At 46.6% G+C, this 14,986-nt stretch overlaps 1 protein-coding gene across 5 annotated transcripts in view; it reads right to left on the reverse strand.

Moving 5' to 3' along the window:
• Positions 1–6,334: 6,334 nt before the first annotated feature.
• The window catches only part of tln2b (talin 2b), a 352,925-nt gene continuing 344,273 nt past the window's right edge, over positions 6,335–14,986 (reverse strand). For all 5 annotated transcript variants that reach the window (XM_059945979.1, XM_059945982.1, XM_059945978.1 and 2 more), the window contains exons 56-58: positions 14,551–14,733; positions 9,384–9,509; positions 6,335–8,062 (exon numbers count right to left, since the gene is read on the reverse strand). In XM_059945979.1, coding sequence (XP_059801962.1) covers positions 7,934–8,062; positions 9,384–9,509; positions 14,551–14,733 — 438 coding nt within the window. In that variant the 3' untranslated portion in view covers positions 6,335–7,933. The remainder of the gene's footprint in view (positions 8,063–9,383; positions 9,510–14,550; positions 14,734–14,986) is intronic.

A 14,986-nucleotide genomic window follows, 5' to 3' on the forward strand; every position in this document is an offset into this window, starting at 1 on the left:
GGTGGTGGGCATTGCTATCCTGGACATTTAGCCCTGCTGTAGGGGAGGAAGTTCCAGGAGTTGGCCTCAGCAGTGATGGAGGACCAGGGATACATTTCCAATGATGGGGTGTGACGGAGGGGAATCTATAAGAGTTAGCATTGCCATGTGCTTGTTGCCCTTGTCATTGATGGTACAGCTCACAGGATTAGAAAGGGGCTGTCCGAGTGGTCTGGGTGACCAGTGCACTCTGGAGGGGATGGGCACTGCAGCTGGCAGAGGGAGGACCCTTGTGTTCAAGCACAATCAGCTTCAGGCGTCAGCACTGTTCTTGTATTCTGCCACCTGACTCTTACAGGGGGCATTAGCAGCTTCTTGTGAAAAACATCCAAAATAAACTGGCAGACAGAGCACACATTGAATGAAAAACACATGGAGCGTGGGATTCCCACAAGAAAAGTGTGGCTGAAGAATATTTCACTGGGGTGGTGGAGGGGATGGACAGTGCAATGCTGATTTGCATAATAGTGCCCGGAGAATGAAGACATCACTGGTAACTCTGCCTCTCCAAAGATTGTTTGACCAGTTCAGGGCATTCATCTGAGTTTTTTGTTTTCTCCAGGAGTTAAGAGTGAAGATCGATTGCTTCATGGCTTCAGTCAAAGCGAGGATTAGGTCTCAAGCCATGCCCGCTTACAGCCAGCCAAGGGAGAGGCGTTGGAGTTGGTGTGCTCCACTGTAGTGCCGGGGCAGTGAGGCACGGCATCCGGGCTGGAGTCAGTGCAGCTCCCAGCCTTCGCTTGGCAGAAGACAAGCTATGTTGTGTTCGATTTGCAGATTGTTGCAATATTCATGGACCCGGGGTCTTGGGCTATGTATTTTTCCACTTGACTGTATGTTTACAGCTATTGTAATTATATGTGGTATGTGTGACTTGTGCTGTGTGTGACTGTTGCTACTGCAGTTTGTACCTTGGCCCCAGAAGAACGTTGTTTTATTCGGCTGTATTCATGGGTAGTTGTGTGCGGTTGAATGAGAATTAAACTTGAACAGAGTGTAAAACAGAAACATGAGAACAAGAGCAGGAACAGACCATCCAGCCCTTCATTCTGCTCTGTCACGTAATACAATCGGAGCTGATCTATCTCAACATCATCTTCCTGTCCTATCTCATTATCCCTCAACTCCTCTAAAATCCAAAAGACTATTGAACACTGCCTTTAACACCTTAGTCCTCTGGGATAGAACATCCAAAGATTCACCAACTTAGTGGTGGATTGGATTCAAAACAGACTTGGCCATGGTACTCAGACCAATGACCTTCTTCAGGGATTAATGTGGCGACCTCTGTTGTCTGTGGTATGTATAAAGTACAAAATGCATACCTTGAGATTCATCTTCTTGCAGGCAGCCACAAAAACAAAGAAATATAGCTGGTTTAAAAATAACCCTCACAAAAAAGAACAAGTCATGCAAACAGTAAACAGTGAAAAAACAGACAGAACCCCAACGGGGACAGTTCAGCGATGTGCTGATGTTTGCGGGCCACACCTGTACGGGCAGTTTAATGTCAAAGTGTCTTGATCAAATCGCACAAATAGTTTAAAAAAAAGCAAAGCACATGGCACGTGAACTGCGGAGTCCCTGAAAGTGAGTCCACAGCTGTGAACTTAACTTGGGTGAAAATGCGGGTGAAGAGGAGATTAGTAAGTTTGCAGACAACATGAAACCTGGCAAAACTATGTATGGTGAGGAATTTATCAAAGGATGCAGTTGGAAATGTGGCTGGAGAAATGGTAGATGAGGATTAAATGGTAGGTGAGGTCTTGCATTTTGGAAGTCAAACGTAAAAGGAAAGCATGCAATAACTGACAAGGTCCTTAGAAGTTTGGGTGTACAGTGGGACTTCGGGGGGCAGTCCACAACACCCTGAAACCCGGCAGTTTTCATCTCCACTTCACTGCAGATGGTGGACGTTACGGGAAGTGATCTGTTGGATACAGAAGCTAGTGGTAGTTAAGAGCAAGGGCAGAGGATGGGGTGAGGGCAGACGTGTGGGAAAAGGAGGAGCTGTGGGAGAGGGGAGAAACCCTATTAGAAACATAGAAAACCCTGAGCACAATACAAGCCCTTCGGCCCACAAAGTTGTGCCAAACATGTCCCTACCTTAGAAATTACTAGGCTTACATTTAGCCCTCTATTTTTCTAAGCTCTATGTACCTATCCAAAAGTCTTTTGAAAGACCCTATCGTATCCACCTCCACCACCGTTGCCGGCAGCCCATTCCACACACTCACCACTCTCTGAGTAAAAAACTTACCCCTGACATCTCCTCTGTACCGACTCCCCAGCCCCTTAAACCTGTGTCCTTTTGTGGCAAAACCACTTCAGCCCTGGGAAAAAGCCTCTGATTATCCACACGATCAATGTCTCTACTCTTGGAAAAAAGAAGAGATCTCACATGTTCTAGAATGGAAATCCTCATCCTGAGAAGAGATGTGGCAGAGAGGAGGAATTGAGCTGACAGACTCGGTCAACTGCCTTCTCCCCCACGTTTCTCTTCGGGTCTCATGGACCCCTTGTAGCTGTAGGGAGCAGTACCTATCGCCCTCAAGGTCATCAGCCCCATTGTCATTCTCCCTCACTCCCCTAGTTGGGTGCCCCATGTTACAGGACTCCTTTGCCCTGCACTCTGCTTCCAACGCAGACGTGTGCAAAGTCTGTGGTGCCTGGAATATTACCTTCTCAGCCCCTACAGCTGGCCTTCGGCAATAATACATTTATATTGTTCTTGTCTGAGCAAACCTGCAAAACTTAATTGAAGGGACGTGATTACATCATGGGGTAATGTGACGTTGCACCTCCTTGATGCATCACACACTGCAGCTCATCAGTTTTGAGCTGGAGTTGTCTGAGGTGCAGACACTTGTAGGGTAACATAATTCACAACTGCCGACATCGAGTTGGGGTTCTGGTTTAAGAGGCTGTGATCACAAGGCCCTGTTGGATAACGGTAATGTAGATACTGCATGTCCAGTTCACTGGTTTATTGACAAGACTGACGGCGGGGGAGCTGTGTGGCCCTGGTTGTGGCGGGGACTAGGCCTCCTGCCGTGTTGCCGCCTGTTGCAGCCACCCAGGAAAGGTGATGCCAGAGGTGGGGTGGTGTGGCATCCATGCTGGTCTGGGGGCTGCCCCTCCCTAAGGTGCTATCCTCCAGTGTTCGCTCGGTGGAGGACAAGCTGGTTTGCTTTCCTCTGCGGACTGCTGCAGGCTTGTTCCTGTCGACAGTATCCATGGGCTCAGGCACCTGGGCTACATTATTTTGTGTGAAATGTACCTTGTGCCCTGTATGATTGTTGGTACTGTACTTTGCACCTTGACCCCAGAGGAACGCTGTTTGTTCATCTGTATTCATGTATGGCTGAACGACAATTAAATTTGAACTTTCAGCAGATGTTAATCTCAATTGTTTCTACTGGTTTCACATAGCACCTGCTCCTCCAGGATTTAGAGTATTTATTTAATTAAATTAATCAAGTTAGATAATTCTGTCACCCTTCAAGTCTCTATTCACGACAGTTCATGCTCGGTGGATTCTGCAGCGCCAATGCACGGGTACGTCTTGTAGAGGTACTGCCTCACGGTGCCTGTGGCCCTCTGTTCATTCGCTCCCTCTATTGCTGTCTGTGTGGAGTTCGAATGTTCTCCCAGTGACCGGCTTTCCTCCAGATGTCCCAGCTCCCTCCTACAACTCAAAGATGCGCAGGTCAGTTGTTTAATTAGCTGCTGTAAGTGACCCCTTTACATGCTCCTTCCAACTGGTTTTGTACAGTCACCATGATATTCAATCCCCTGGATATTCAGATTGTGAATAGCTGCAGACCAGACGTTGAACTCTCTGGGACATGAGTCACAGCTTGCCAACCCATGGAAGGCTTCATTAATTCCCATGCTTTGCTTTCTGTCTATTAACATATTCTCAATCCATAGCCCCCAATTCAGGGTGCTCTAAACTAGTTGACCATTTTTGAATTTAGATACAACACGTTACTTTCGTTAACGTCCACCACCTCCAGTGGGATCCTACCATTGAGCACATCTTCCCCTTTCATCCATTCCCACAGCTTTCTGTGTGACTTCCATAGCTCCCTCCTGGTATTGTCCCTTCAAGCATGACATGTGCTACACCCATCCCTACACCTTTTCCATCACCACAAATCAGGGTCTCAGTCCTTCCAGGTGAGGTGAAAGTTCACCTGAAAGTCCGTTGGGGTTATCTGGTGCTCCCGGTGTGGCCTCCTCTACGTCAGTGAGACCAGATGCAGGTCGAGGGACCACTTCATTATCTACCTTTGCTCTGTCTGCTGCAAAGGGCAGGATCTCCCAGAGGCGAACCTATTTCAATTCAAATTCTGATTGCCATAGTGACACATCTGTCCATGGCCTCCTCTATTGTCACAATGAGGCCAAACTCAGGTTGGAGGAACAACACCTCTTATTCCAGCTGGGTAGCCTCCAGCCTGACGACATTAACATCCATTTCTCCAACTTCCGGTAATTTCCCTTCCCCTCCTTCTCTTTTTCCATTGGCCACTTATCTGAGAAAGGATGTGCTGACATTGGAGAGGGTTAAATGTGGTTCACAGAAAAGGATTCCTGGTTTGAAAGATAAGAGTGTTTGATGGCTCCAGGCCTGTACTCACTGAAATTTAGAAGAATGGTGGGGGGTGGTGGTGTGGGTATCTCATTGAAACTTATTGAATGTTGAAAGGCCTTGATAGAGTGGATGTTGAGGGGATGATTCCTATAGTGGGCAGGTCCAAGACCAGAGGGCACAGCTTCAAAATAGAGGGACATCCATTTAGAACAGAGACGAAGAGGGATTTATTTCGCCAGAGGGTGGTGATCAATGTTCCCTCTAATTTTTAGTAGTCAGCATGCACAAAAATCTTCAGTGGTGCATATTTTTTCCTGTGACACAAGTATGTGCACACTGATTGCACACATGGCACAGTTTATGTAGGTTTACAAAGTATTTGGCTTAAACCTGTACAGAGTATCAACAAAATAACATACATATTCTGTTAACTAGTTAACAGGAACATTTAGCTAAAAGATTATTTTCAATAAGTATAATTAATAATTACTACATTATTTCAGGTAACTAACCTTTTGTGCGCACATTAATTTCCTTAGAGCGCTGGTTGAAAAACTGGAGTGCGCACGGACAGCTTAGAGGTAACATAGGTGGTGAATCTGTGGAGTTTGTTGCCAGACGTGGCTGTTGAGTGTATTTAAAGTGCAGGTTGACATATAAGTCAGGGTGTGGAAGGTCATGGGGAGAAGACAGGGGAATAGGAATGAGAGGGAAATGGATCAGCCATGATTACATGGCGGAGCAGACTCGACAGGCCGAATGGCCTCAATTCTGCTCCATTGTCTTACAGCCTTACCTTGAAGCCTGAGGGGACAGTGGGCTGCTTTAGGGAGATAGTAAAGATGGAGTATTAAGGAATGTACTGGAACAGAGGGAGGTAGAAATAAAAGCACACAATTCGAATTGATTGAAAGCAGTGTCACAGGTAGACAGGGAGGTTAAAAAGAAGGCATTTAGCATGCTGGCCTTCGTCAGTCAGGCCATTGAGTAGCACAGTTCGGACATCAAGTTGCAGTTGTACAAGTCACTGGTGAGGCCACACTTGAAGAGTTGCTTGATCATCCCACTCCAGAGAAGATGTTATTAAATTGGAAAGAGTGCAGAGACTTACAAGAATGTTGTCAGGACTACAGGGCTGGAGTAATAGGGAAAGGTTGCTCAGGCCAATGCTTTATTCCTTGGTATGCAGGAGAAAGACGGGTGACCTGATAGAACTGTTCACATTTGAGAGGCAGACATAAGTTAGATGGCACCAGTTTTTCTCCAGGGTGGAGAAGTCCAAAGCTTAGGGGCATAGATTTATAGTGAGAGGGGGATGAAAGGTACCTGAGGGGCAAATTTTTCCCACGCAGAAGGCAGTACCTATATGGAACAGCTGCCAGAGGGAATGGTCGAGGCAGATAGAATAGTAACATTTATACAACTGTTGATAGGTACACAGAGGGGCAAGGCTTAGAGGGAAACGGGGCCCAACACAGGATTAGCTGGGTGGACACTGTGGCTGGCATGAACTTACTGGGCCGAAGGGCCTGCATCTTTGCTGTGTTGATTGATGACTTTAAAAGTTTAAATGCTGACTGATGCAGGACTGGGAGACCCAGGTAACGGGCTGGAGGATGGACACAGACAAGAAATTGCCCGAGATCAGTGGAGGGTGAAATCCAGGACTGTCCCCTGTGCAAGGGTGCAAAAAATCCCACAACACCTGATTTCCTTTGAAACCTTTTATTTCCGTGAATACAAAAAATAGTTTTTGTGGCCGATAAATTAGCACTTTATGTTACATACATTCTGTCACGGTAGATTTATATATGTGATGCTTCAATGACAGTCTGATGATACCAAAGCTGGCAAGCCAACAACTTGTAAAAAAACGTCTACCTTGCGTCTGCCTCTTACTTTGTTTCAGACAGAGCACCTTAAAAACAATTCAAATTACAGGCCAATATTAGATTCAATTGAATAATTTCAGTACATTAAAGTTTATTCTTTTAAATCGGATTTCTCAGCTACCTATCAAAACAAGTGGGTCTGTTGACTTTCCGATACCAGTTTACAGACAACGCTCCAGGTGACAGGCCCAAGCTGGGAGACGCAGGGCTGTCATACAGAAAAATTACAATGAATCTTGATGCAGGCTTGTGGAATGCAATTTCCAAATTAAAAAAAAATCTGTTTGCAGCAGCAGACGGAGTTTGCTGACTGTACCATACAAGGCGAGTTGAGGGCAGTGACGTGTTGTAGAGGTAAGGGAATCCCTCCTGTATTAAGACTTTGGGAACACTACTTATATGGGCACAGCAGGCATACATTCAGCTGGGGGATTTCAGTGGTTGATTTCAGTGGGTTAACTCCTACTAGTTATAGCACAGTATACTGCAGCCAACAGAAAGACTAAGCAAAGACACACTATGAGCAACCCTCTAGCTAATACAGGAAACACAACAGGTGACAGATGAACATGTTAGGGAATCCACCACCTTAAAGCAGACCAAGAATAAGGAATTGTAATGATTTCTTGTCTCCTTGAAGGATGGTGCTTTTCTACGCTTCCTGTGTTTAAGACTCTTTACTGAGCGTAGCTTTGGGAACACAGGGTGGAATTCCTTTGAACAGTTTAATTGCTTTCCAAAATCAGATACTGAAAAGTGAATAACAGGATTCAAGGGAGCAAATAACAGAACTGTGCACAAACCACTTCTCAACTATTTGAATCATAGAATATCGTCTGAATCATAGAACAACATAGAATAAAACAGCCAAAGTAAATGCAGGAACGTTTAGGTGGGCTGCCTCAGTTCCTGGAGGAAGCAGATTAACTTCTAAGCATCACTCTCAGATCGGCAGACAATCAGTAGTGAAAAAGCATTGATCAGTTCCGCAGTAACGCACAGATTCCTCTGCTCAGCTGCCAATCTCTTCTCTTTATCAATGCCTGGAGAATCCACAGTTTTTCTGTCTTCCTACTTTAGTCTAGTAGGGCAGACTCACACTTCAGTAACACTTTCTGTACACAAATTGCTTTCTGCCGCACACTATAACATGCGGTCTGGCCATATTAATCTTGCTCTGTAGACTTCCCTGATTTGTATTTAGTGCATGCAAGCCTTGGGAGTACAGGAAGTCAATACTAAACTACCATATTCTGGGCTACAATCTATAATTGGATAAATCCTAGGTAATGCAATGTTCCATCTCCTCAGTGTACAAACCATCAGGTTCCCAATGGCTCAAATTCTGAAAGTATTGAGATCCTTGTGATACAACATGTGTTTGGTTGACAGTGTCCATCATTTAGCTCTCTTCTTCACGCAGCTCTGAAGGCAGGAACTTGTACTGTTGTTGGCGGATTTGTGCGAGTTTCTTTCGAGCTTCTTCCAGCTCTTTCTCCTTCCTCAGCATTTCCTCCTGGGCAGCGATGATCTGCACACAAGACAAGCACGTCACCTGCATCAAGTTACCTCCACTTTATTGCAAAATACTTGCAAGCCACAACATCAGGCTGCTGTGGCAGACAAGGAGGAGATTGCTGAGGTTGTTTAAATCCTCATAGGCATAAGTGAGCAGGCAAAATGAAGCCCCTGTTTCCAGAAGCGCAGCGGGGAGAAACTTGGCAATTACAGACCTGTAAGCTTACTGATGGCAGGGTCTAATCAGAGACAGTCACCACGGGTTTGTCAGGGACAGGTCCTGTCTCACAAATCAGTCTGAACTTTCTGAAGTGTACTGGATCAGGGCAGTGCAGTAGATGTGATGCATGTGGTCTTCAGCAAGGCCTTCGACCAGGTCTCACATGGGAGACTGGTCCTACAGAATAGGGTACATGGAATCTAGGGCAATTTGGCAAATTGGATCCAAACCTGCCTTGGCAATAGGAGACAGGGTTTTACTGATTGGATGTGGTGTAACTAGCAGTGCTCCATGGGGACCAATGCTGAAATTCTTGCTGTTTGTAATATACGTTAATGATCTAGATGTGGATGTGGGAGGCAGAATCAGTAATAGCATGAAAACTGGTAGGTCGTTGACAGTGGAGAATGGTGGTCTTAGGGTAATTGGCTGATTGATAGGAGCTGAAAAATGGCAGATGAAGTTTAATCCTGAGGTGATTAACCTAATGTGAGGTGAATCCTTTGGGAGCATTAATATGAGGCTAGGACATACACTAGGATCCTAGGGAAAATTGAGGAACAGATGGATATTAGTGTGCAAGTCCGAAGATTCTTGGAGGTAGCAGATCAGGTAGATAGTGTGGTTAGCAAAGGATGCCAGCCTTTGTTAGTTAGGGCACAGGGATGTTCTAATTCAAGCTCCACCTTTACTGAACTTTCATCACAAAACATAATTTGACAAGCAGCCACAGATTGGAACGAAATGTGTGTAGACTTGATCGATGAGGCAGTATAGATTAGGAAGGAAATTTGACCCACCACTACCACAATGGGTGGAACATTTATAAACCGGGAAGACTAAACAACCAAAGGGACAGTTGTCTTGGAGGCCACAGGCCAGGAAAAGGTCAGAGGCAAAGCCATGTGGAACAAGGAGGAGATTTTTAAGATCAAAGCATTGCTGCAGGAAGACCCAGTGAAATGTCTTGCTCTGAAGTCACTACTACAGGGGCTGAGGGCAAAATAATCAGGACATTGTGAAGCAAGAACCTTGGAACACCTGTGTGTGAAGCAAATCCCGGTGCAAACCCATGCACTGCCCACTGCTCCCTGTTGCAATTCCTGATACGAACCTGAGCAATTCCACCCACAAATCGTGTCTTGACGACAATATTTTCCTCATCGGGTTTGTCGAACGCCGCCTTTTGAGCTGCTCTGACGAGGTTGTCTGACGCCCGCTTCACAGCATTCCCTGCTGTCTGCAAACAAAACAATCAGGTTCTTATCAGTGCCTCTGCCATGAGAACCAACTGGCTCCACTAACTTCTTGGGCTAATATCAGTATTGCCACACATCATTCCTTACAACAGTACTCTACAAGGACAGGCTGCTTTGAAGCAGGGTTGATGAAAGATCACAAGATGGGGAAATTCCACAAACAGTTTGAGGACAAACATCCAGGGTCCGTTGAAGGTGTGACTGTAGAGATGTCTAGCATGGATGGGGTAAATAGAATCAGGGTAAGGCCAATAAATGAACAGTGGCAGGTATTTCTATAGCTCAGCAGATATCTACCCCCTTGATCACAGGGAGAAGGGTGAATGATCTGTGGTTAACAAAGGTATGTGGGGGGTAGTTAATCAAAGACAATATCAATGCAAAGACAAAGAAAAATGGTAAGGGCTATTGAAAGACCAGTAGATTAGGAATTTCACAAGAACCAGGGACTAAATCATTAATGATTTAGAAATAAAATCTGAAAGAAAGCTGGCATGTAAAGTCATGTTCTGGTAGTATACAGAGAGTGAATGGTAGGGATCGCAGGGAGGCTGATGCACAGAGACCTTAAGGAGCAAGTCCATCGTAGGCTGGAAGTGGCTGGGTAAAGGAGGATTTAGGATGTCTGCCTTATAAACCAAGGGATTAAGGGTAAGAGTTGGGTTGTGATGTTACAGCTTTACAAAACTTTGGTCAGACTGCACTTAGATGGGCTCGGCCCATCGCACTTCTGGGATGATGTGGTGGCAACAGAGAGCGTGAAGAAGAAATCCCGCAGGATGTGTCCGGAAAGGAGTTAAAAGGGGAGGTTGCTTATTCTCACTAGAATGTAGGAGGCTGAGGGGAAACCTTCTTGAGGGTCATAAAATAATGGAGGGTATACACTCAGTAGCCACTTTATTAGCTACGTCTGTGTACCTGCTCGTTGTAGTTACGAAACCTGGAAAGGGTGGACTATACCCCAGGTTTCTGAAAGAGGTCGTTGAAGAGATTGCGAAAGTATTACTAATGATCCTTCATGAATCAGTAAATTCTGAAATGGTTCCAGAGGTCTGGAGAAATTCACTCTAAGAAGGGAGGGAGGCAGAAAAGAGGAAATTGTAGGCCAGTTAGACAGATTTCAGTGACTGGGAAGATGATGGAGACCATTACTAAAGAACAAGTTTCAGGGTACTTTGTGGCACTTAATAACATTGGCCAAAGTCAGCATGGTTTCTTTAAGGAAATCTTGCCTGACAAATCTGTTAGAATTCTTTGAGGAAATAACAGGCATAATAGACAAGGGAGAGTCAGTGGATGTTGTGTACTTGGATTTTCAGGATGCCTTTGACAAAGTGCCTCACATGAGGCTGCTTAACTATATAAGAGGCCATGGTATTACATGAAAGATACTAGCGTGGATAGATGATTGGCTGACTGGCAGGAGGCAAAAAGTCAGAATAAAGGGGGCCTATTCTGGTTGGCTGCTGGAGACTAGTGGCGTTCTGCAGGAGCCATTATCGGGACTTCTTTTCACGTTATGTCAACAATTGAGATGAAATAATGGTTTTGTGGCTAAGCTCGTGGACAATAGGTGGAGGGGCAGAGAAAGCAGGGAGTTTGCAGAAGGACTTGGACTGATTGGGGCAAATGGGCAAAGAAGTAGGAGATGGAATACAGTGTAGGGAAGTGTATGGCCATGCACGATGGCACAGACTAACTTCTAAATGGGGAGAAAATTTTAAAAATAAGGGGACTTGGGAGTCCATGTGCAGTATTTCCTAAAGGTCAACTTGCAAGTTGAGTCAGTGGTGAGGAAGGCAAATGCAGTGATAGCATTCATTTCAGGAGGGCTAGAATATGAAAGTCGGTGTAATGCTGATGTCAGACCGCACTTGTAGAGTATTGGGGCAGTTTTGGGCCCCTCATCTAGGAAATAATGTGCTGGCATTGGAGAGGGTCCAGAGGAGGTTCATGAGAATGATTCCAGGAATGAAAGGGTTAACATATGGGGAGCATTAGATGGGTCTGGACCTGTACTCGCTGGAGTTTAGAAGAATGGGGGGGGGGGGGGGGAGGAATCTCAATGATACTTATCAACATTGAAAAGCCTGGACAGAGTAGATGTGGAGAGTATGTTTCCTATGGTGGGTGAGTTTACAACCAGAAGGCACAACCTGAGAATAGAGGGATGTCCACTCAGAACAGGCAGTGACTGGGGAGACAAATGGCACACAGGCCTTTGTTGCAAGAAGATTGTTGATTAGAAATTGGGAAGTATCATTATTACTTTATGGGTGATAGTGAGGCCACACCTGGACAACGGTGCACAGTTATAGCTGGATGGTCACAGTCTTTTTCCCAGGGTAGTAGAGTTTAAAACTAGAGGACACATGTTGGAATTAAGTGGGGAAGGTTTAAAAGGGGTCTGACGGGAGAAAGGTTTAAAGGGAAAACTTCTCCACACAAAGGGTGGGGGGGGTACATGAAACAAGCTGCCAGAGGCAGTGAAAGTGGCTGGTACAACTAGAACATTTAAAAGACATTTAGAAAAGTACATGGATAGGAAAAGCTTAAAAGGATAGGGATCTTTTGCAGACAAGTGGGACTAGCTTAGTAACACTGCTTGGCTGGCATGGACAAGATGGGCCAAAGGGCCTGTTTCCATTCCATACTCTATGGCAATGAGGAAGTACTGGGCATTGGAGATGGCCCAAAACAGATTGATGAGGCTAATTCCTGGGTGAGGACTATCAGTCGACAAAAGAAATTTGATCAATATTCTCTGAAGTTTAGAAGAATGAGTGTGAGCTCGTTGAGATGTTTCTACTGCCAGGAGTCTTGAAGGAGGCACTTGGTTAAACGATTAGGGGACAGTTATTTACAACGTTAGTGTCCAGGGCTTGCTGCAGAGCATCTGTCTTGAATATTCGACCCTAGACGGTTGTGAAGACTAGATTATGGGGATACTCAGAGAAGAAGTAGATGTGTCCTACTCACATCCTCTCTCAACCTCTGCTAGAACACAGAACCATCTACACAATCCAGACTCTGACCGACGTAGAGACAGTCATCTCTTCAATTCACACCGAGCCATAATACATCCCAGCCTACACTCACCCAGCAGAAAGCAATGTGCAATCATGTGCAGCTAGCGGCCATCCCTCAAGTACTGGAGGGAAGCATGCCAACTTCCGCACGGGTTGATTTAAGAACTGGACTCCTGCTGGTAAATCCAAGACATCCCAGTGTTTTCTTGGCCAAAAGTGTCTTCCCTTTCAGCTCAGCTCCCCTAGCTCAACAACCAGACCAGTCTTAGTTCTGAAAAATTCTGCTTTCCTGCCACAACCATCATATTACCTGGGGAAGAGTAGAATTCCTAAATGCTCATAGTCACAGGTGTAACAGCTTATGGTCAGTGTGCCAGGAAACGTATCTTGTGTAAAGAAGGTTCCAGGTACCGTCCCTAACACTGCAGCTCGATTTCAATTAGCCTCATTGTCTCGTCTTAAACTCCCATCAATATTGGAAACAGTCCATCCACAAAATAACCATTATCAAAGGAACTGCCATTTGTTTTGTCTTCAACATCTCAGTTAAGCCACCCTTTAGAATTCTGCAAGATTAGTTGATGTTATTTCTCCCTGGTGAAGCTACACCCATCCCCGGTGGTCAGAAGAACCTCACTTAGGAACAGTATCGAAAGCTGAAGGTGAGTCTCTCAGATGAAAACACCCTGAAGCGTTGCATCACCTACACAGCAGAACACTCTCCAGCGGTCCGGACAAACGCAGCTCCAAACACAGCGCACCATCCAGGTCACACCACACTCTCACCCCTCCCTCATCGCTACAACTGCCACATGCACTACCTAGATTTTATATATTCCTGACCAATCCAGTACCTCCTAAACCCAGAAGCCCCCAGGAGCAAAAGGGATATGGACTGTAGGCTGAGGGGCACACCACCAACTGCAGGTTCCCCTCCTATTCACTCAGACGTGTCTCATTCCATCGTCACTGGGTCTCACACTCATCAGAAGCATCACTTTGGGAGGTGAGCACCACACACAAAATGCTGGAGATACTCTGCAGGTCCAGCTGCATCTATGGCAGTCAGTGTTCTGGATCGAGACCCTTCATCAGAACTGGAAAGGAAGGGGCAGAAGCCAGAACAAGTAGCAGGGGAGAGGAGGAGTACGAGCTGGCAGGAAGTAGGTGAGATTATGTGAGGGGGAAGGTGGGATGAAGTTAGAAGGGATAGGTGGAAGAGATAAAGGGCCAAAGGAGGAGTAATATTCACAATGGCACTAGACAGCGGCTTCTTCGACCTCATCTGTGGAAACAGCTTAACTTCTACTTTTAATGGCTCTCTTTTTCCTTTTCAAGATGGTTGGACTTCCCACAGCTGCACTCAAACTCCGGTTCTCTGTGGTGACGGTATCCGCTCTTGGGGCTTGCCAACCGTCGCTTTTCAATAACCCAAGCACGCGGCTCTGGGGTTCCGAGGCTCTGTGGCCCTGGGGACAAGCCGATGCTATGCCGGAGCCACCCACTGAAACATTGCGGGAGAAAACGGAATATCGGATCGGCTGTCAGAGGGCTCTGTATTCCGACTGCTCTCTCTCTCGTTGGTGGGGAAGAGTTTGTTGCCGATTACTGAGTGAGAGAACTTGGAAAAGTGGCAGAGTTTAATACCTCAGATCAGTGTTGTTTTTGTCTCGTTAGTGTTCCCTGTGTGACACCTCTCTGTGTCTTTATTAGAGAGCCTGTGGTATGTTGAATTGTTGGATGATTGATTAGTTTTTATTGGGGGCTGTGGTGGGTGGAGGGTGCTGTTGGAGGAGGATTGATGCTTGTGCGTGGGAGGGAGGGAGTGGGGGGGCTTTGGGGTTCTAACATTTCTACTGTCGCATTCTGCGGGGTACCCTTCAGTTTTCGAGGGTTCTCTGATATTAAATGGAACTACGAACTGCTGACGTGTGGAGATGAATCACTGGGTGAGCTGGGAGGGCCCTGGGCCGAATGAAGCGATGAGACTTACCTGGAGCCGCTGCATCGCCTCGGAGTCCGAGTCCGCCTTCACCTTACAGGCCACCAGCAGCTGCGCGGTCGAGGCGGCCACCTGCTTGGCCGATGAGATGAGCTTCTCCTCGCTGGCGTGACCCTGTACACAGGCGTTGGCTGCCTCACACAGGTTGCTTGTTGCAGCAGCCACCATCCGGGCCTGGGGGGGAGACAAGAGGGCGGGGTGGGAGTGGGGGGAGACAAGAGGACGGGGTGGGAGTGGGGGGGAGACAAGAGGACGGGGTGGGAGTGGGGGGAGACAAGAGGGCGGGGTGGGAGTGGGGGGAGACAAGAGGGTGGGGTGGGAGTGGGGGGAGACAAGAGGACGGGGTGGGAGTGGGGGGAGACAAGAGGGCGGGGTGGGAGTGGGGGGAGACAAGAGGGTGGGGTGGGAGTGGGGGGAGACAAGAGGA

The sequence above is a fragment of the Hypanus sabinus genome, chromosome 21 (genome assembly GCF_030144855.1).
Source record: "Hypanus sabinus isolate sHypSab1 chromosome 21, sHypSab1.hap1, whole genome shotgun sequence".
NCBI lineage: Eukaryota > Metazoa > Chordata > Chondrichthyes > Myliobatiformes > Dasyatidae > Hypanus > Hypanus sabinus.